This window comes from Morone saxatilis, unplaced genomic scaffold (assembly GCF_004916995.1).
Source record: "Morone saxatilis isolate NCDOM2014 unplaced genomic scaffold, NCSU_SB_2.0 Contig18, whole genome shotgun sequence".
NCBI lineage: Eukaryota > Metazoa > Chordata > Actinopteri > Moronidae > Morone > Morone saxatilis.
In genome coordinates this window covers 29,108,255-29,110,399 of record NW_023339740.1, presented here as the reverse complement: position 1 = coordinate 29,110,399, position 2,145 = coordinate 29,108,255, and the positions used below count along the sequence as shown (strand labels likewise).

General features: G+C 42.8%; 1 protein-coding gene across 1 annotated transcript in view; it reads right to left on the bottom strand.

Moving 5' to 3' along the window:
• The window catches only part of LOC118328768 (serine/threonine-protein kinase MRCK beta-like), an 8,033-nt gene extending 7,623 nt beyond the window's left edge, over positions 1-410 (bottom strand). The window contains exon 1 of the mRNA XM_035662667.1: positions 362-410. Coding sequence (XP_035518560.1) covers positions 362-410 — 49 coding nt within the window. The remainder of the gene's footprint in view (positions 1-361) is intronic.
• Positions 411-2,145: the final 1,735 nt, after the last annotated feature.

Below are 2,145 nucleotides of genomic sequence, written 5' to 3'. Positions count from 1 at the left end.
ATCTTTCATTAATATTATAATTCGGAGAGCGTGGAATTCACGACTGTACCACAGTCCTTTTTAAGTGGCTGTTAATTTAAACCCTTCTTAAAAAGCCCACTCTCGAGCCAGGGGTTTAGCCAACTATAGACATTTTTCGTAACTCCCTTCTCTCTATAGATTTCTAGAAAAAATAGTCGCCCAAACAGTTGTGTGACTTTTTAACATAGATTAATTTATTTGAAGGATTTTCAGGTCAGGATTTATGAGTTCTCCTGCCATGGTCGTGCTTGAATACCAATGGCTAAAATCACTGATGATTAATTTGTTATTATTATTATTAGTTAGTTATAAGTATTTTATTGTCAGTTTCTGTTGTTACTGTTGTCGCTGCTCGCTGCGCCCCAATCGTTGCTGGCTGTCATCGTCATCGTCCTGTATTCATTGATGTCATCGATCGTTAATTATGTAGTTGTTGCTACTGTTGTCGCTTGTACATCTGCCTGTTTTCTCTCTCTCCCCTCTCTCTCTAAAGTCTTTCTCATTCTCTTCTAAGTCTCTCTCTCTCCTCTTCTCTCTCGTCTCTCTCGTCTCTCTCGTCTCTCTCTCTCGTCTCTCTCTCTCTCTCTCCTCTCTCCCCCCGCAACTGGTCAAGACAGAATACCACCCACCTAAGAGCCGAAGGTCTGTCCTATACGTTTCTGCCTGTTAAAAGGCAGTTTTTTCGTTGCCCCTGTTCCAAGGTCTTGCTCATGGTGGTACGTTGGGTCTCTGTAATGTTAAAAGGATTCGGTCTAGACCTGCTCTATTTGAAAGTGTCCTGAGATAACTTCTGTTATGAATTGGTGCTAATACAAATAAAATTGAATTGAATTGAATTGAATTGAATTGGATGAGTGTGAGTGTTAATATGTGTATTACATGTGTATTACTGCTAAGTACCGTGATGGATTACTACGTGTGGACCTGCTGACTCTGCGTCAGTAAGTTTGAGGATGTCTTCCTGAAGAAATGGTCAAGTTTCGTCGCTGAGATGGTGCTCGCCAATCCACTCCATCCACCAGCAGCATACATCCACTAGGCTACTGGTTATATAACTGGTTATATATTTCTTATATACTTTATAACGTTATATATTGTTATATACCGGTTGTATACTGTTATATCACTGGTTATACTGCAGCAGCTGGTTACCGTGTGTGTGTGTGTGTGTTGTGTGTGGTGTGTGTGTTGGAGGAAGTGGCTCTTCCTCACCAGCTGTGTCTCTGAGAATGTAGTTATGATCCTGTTGAGCCTCAAGTCCTTACTGTACAGAAACTGAGTTCTCTCTCTGTTAAACCATGGCAACCAGTCAGACTATTGACCTCCTTCTCAGTGTTTTTATTTTAATGTTAATATCTTTAATGTTTAGTTTATTACTTAAGAATTTAAATGTGTTTTTTGTCTCACAGAGACATTAAACCAGACACGTCCTGCTGGACGTCAATGGTCACATCCCGCTCGCTGACTTTTGGATCCCTGTCTCCGTATGATGGAGGACGGCACGGTAAAACAAACACTCTGTTCAATTGTTAAATTTACTGCGTGTAAATTAATACCTTTAATGCCGTCTCACTGCACGGTATCAGCCCAAAATAAACAGATTTTACTAATCATAATATAGAAACAGATCCAAAATATCCATCGATGATGAATTAAGACTTTGTCTGTCTTTCTGTGAGACAACGAGCAAACCACTTTTAAAACGCTTTTCTCCAGTGGAGTTTGGTTGATCAGTCAGAGCTCTCCACTGACAGCAGTCTATAATGTGTGGTGGTCCCTGGGTGGCAAGGGGGGGGTGCAGTCCTCCGTGGCAGTGGCACTCCGACTACATCTCCCCAGAGATCTGCAAAGGCCATGGAGGGGATGGATGCGGCCGCGTACGGACCGGAGTGTGACTGGTGGTCTCTGGGGTCTGCATGTACGAGATGCTGTACGGAGAAAAGCGTTCTACGCTGAGGTCCCTGGTGAAACCTATGGCAAGATCATGAACCAGCCGAGTCAGAACCAAGACTTTAGTAGATCCAGAACTGGTTCTGTGAGAGGGAACAAATCTGTCTCAGGTCCTCATGATGGTTTTGCAGGTCTTCCTGGTTCTCCAGACTCTCGCCCTACTTTCTCTTTTCT